This window comes from Sphaeroforma arctica (genome assembly GCF_001186125.1).
Source record: "Sphaeroforma arctica JP610 unplaced genomic scaffold supercont1.3564, whole genome shotgun sequence".
NCBI lineage: Eukaryota > Ichthyosporea > Ichthyophonida > Sphaeroforma > Sphaeroforma arctica.
In genome coordinates this window covers 331-3,242 of record NW_014036994.1, presented here as the reverse complement: position 1 = coordinate 3,242, position 2,912 = coordinate 331, and the positions used below count along the sequence as shown (strand labels likewise).

Genomic DNA, 2,912 nt, shown 5'->3' with positions numbered 1-2,912 from the left:
ACATACACACACACACACACACAACATATATATATATGTATATATATATATATATATATATAGATAGATATCATTTGAGTTTTTGTACTTTCATGATAGCACATAACAGAACACCTGTACAATAGCCAATTCATTTTCATTTTCCCAATCTGATGCCGTAGAATCATGTTCACTTGTTTTATTTAGGATCCTCCAATGGTGTTGTGACCAAGAATAAGAAGCGAGGTACGGGTATGAGCTACGAGAAGGAGAGCCATAACCTTCTCAATCTATTGTATACACTGGCCGAGGACCAGGCCAGGAAAGGTACGCCTAAGCAATATGGGTTGGTGGACTATGCGCACTACTGTATGTATAGTGTAATTAATTATTTAAACCAATCTGTGAGTCATTTTACGTCAATCTATGTATCGTTGTATGCACTTCCGCAGAGTGTCCTGAGTGTCTGCTGCTTGTGGCCTACTTATATCCAGATACACCCAACGCTACACATGGACGGAGTTTCAGCTTGAAAATTGCGCACCAGAGCACACCATATCACGGCTTAGATCACTCCACTACCCCAGCTGTACCACCGTTTCGTATCTCAATGTAAGTCAAACAGACCCAACTAAACGCACAGCTTGTTCAATACACCTGCAACTCTAAGTCAAACAGACCCAACTAAACTCACAGCTTGTTCAATACACCTGCAGCTCTAGGTCAAACAGACCCAACTAAATTCACAGCTTGTTCAATACACCTGCAGCTCTAGGTCAAACAGACCCGACTAAACTCACAGCTTGTTCAATACACCAGCTACACCACCAGTTCGTATCTCAATCTAAGTCAAACAGACCCGACTAAACTCACAGCTTGTTCAACTACACCAGCTACACCACCGGTTCGTATCTCAATCTAAGTCAAACAGAGCCAACTAAACTCACAGCTTGTTCAATACGCCCGCAGAGGGCTATGTCCACCGTGGCATCACCTGTAACACGTGTACTGTGTCTCCCATCAGAGGAGTTCGGTACAAATGTGCCAATTGTGTGGACTATGACATCTGCGAACTCTGTGAGTCAAACGTATGTACTGCGGAATGGGTGCAAATCCTCTGATAGAAGGACGATTCTTATACAGATGTATACATTAGCATACTCGGAGTGTTACCTCATGTTTTATATGTGCACTGGTTCATACATATACGTACTTGGAAGTGTTTACTATGTTTTGTCTGTGCACTGGGTGATGCAAATTGGATACATGTGCATACTTGCAATCCTAAAAACCCTAAACCCTAAACCCTAAAACCCCAAGCTGTATAAATATCCATGCCTGAAGTGTATCTTGATTGTTTCGTGGATTGTCTTTCATATCGGACGTGCTGAGTCAATTCATCCGTGTATCCGTTTGGTATCGAGATTCATCGCAGGCTATATAGTGGTGTGATGCATCCATAGTAACCTCTGTTCTTAAATTATCGGACCTCCTGGCTCCACTCGTCTGTCCTATGCCTTTTCGGTGAATTCGCTCGATGTGTGTGCACTGAGAGTACAACGGCAGTGTGGAGACGAACTTATATGAATATGTTTAACTATGTGCTTAGTTACATATCTGATGTGCATCTCAGAATCGCAGGTGTACCCCCAGGGAGCATACCCGAGTATGAATATAGCTATGTTTACAATTCAGTATGGCCGTTTTCTTTGTACTCGCATATGTAGATGTGTAGTTATCTAATATGTATGTGCCAGACGCACATATCCGTGTGTGCGGTTAATCAAGTACGTACAGTTTCATATCTATCGTTTCTACTTGGCTAAAATACGCACACCAGTATAGGTTTGCCTTTTTCAATACGGAATTCAAAGATTGAGAACATCCATGACCTATACTATCTCAATGGCGAAGCATATATGCCTATGCCCAAGCAACCTACTAACCTCGAATCCACAAAACATCACATCACATCACATCACCACGACGACACCCAGAACCGACACACCAAAACACATGCCTTCCTGAAGATCCGCATACCCATCCCACCGCTCGCGAATCCACGCTCAGTGCTGCTACCGGCAATGTATCCTGGCGGTAAATTTGAGGTGACTGCACCTCTGACCATGGGGACACTATGGGAGCTTCAGCAGACCACACACTTTGATCAGGTATGGTGTGTGCACAGGACACGCCGCATACGTTGACACCTTATGCTGTGGATGGATCAAGGGTGCTGTATACTATCTGTCAGGCATGTCTATAACTACACCTCATGGCCTCTTTCTCACTACAGTACACGCCCCATACGTTGACACCTTGTTCTGTGCATCAAGGGTGCAGTATACTATCTGTCAAGCATGTCTGTATCTACACCTCATGGCCTCTATCTCACTTCGGTGCTCGTGCATACGCACCCTTCCAGACCGAGCGCTCGTCCAACGCTCGTATTCATGTCAGTGTGCACTTGTACGTAGATATAAGCGTGTCTGTCTGCATCGGCGTGTCGCGGTATGATATTGAGCCGTGTAGATGTGCCAACGGTTGTAGAGGTGAACTCTGCAACCCTATAACTGTTAGCTACCAAGCTCAAATGTCTGATTTGCGTTGGGGAGCGGTACCTTTGCACTGATCTGTTTTGAGAACTGACGCTTGCTCATACACACTCTCCATCGCTTGGCGTGGCACAGATGGAGTAAGAAGCGCTGTTTGAGCAGTTTAAGCATCGTACTAACATTAGTATCATAGTTGTACACCATCCCCCGTCAACACTCATACGCTCTCCATCGCTTGGTGTGGCACAGGTGGAGTTAGAAGCGCTGTTTGAGCAGGTTAAGCATCGTACTAGCATTAGTATCATATGTGTACACCATCCTCCGCCAACACTCATAAACACTCTCCACCGCTTGGTGTGGCACAGGTGGAGTTAGAAG

General features: G+C 44.8%; 2 protein-coding genes across 2 annotated transcripts; both read left to right on the top strand.

Moving 5' to 3' along the window:
- Window positions 1-431: 431 nt before the first annotated feature.
- On the top strand, window positions 432-595 carry SARC_13664 (hypothetical protein; the record flags this gene model as incomplete). The annotated part of the gene is made up of 1 exon (XM_014292207.1): window positions 432-595. A coding segment is annotated over one exon (164 nt), but the record flags the coding sequence as incomplete, so codon positions are not given.
- A 1,303-nt stretch (window positions 596-1,898) lies between these two features.
- Window positions 1,899-2,150, top strand: SARC_13663 (hypothetical protein; the record flags this gene model as incomplete). Its single annotated transcript, XM_014292206.1, has 1 exon — window positions 1,899-2,150. A coding segment is annotated over one exon (252 nt), but the record flags the coding sequence as incomplete, so codon positions are not given.
- Between the last annotated feature and the right edge of the window lie 762 nt (window positions 2,151-2,912).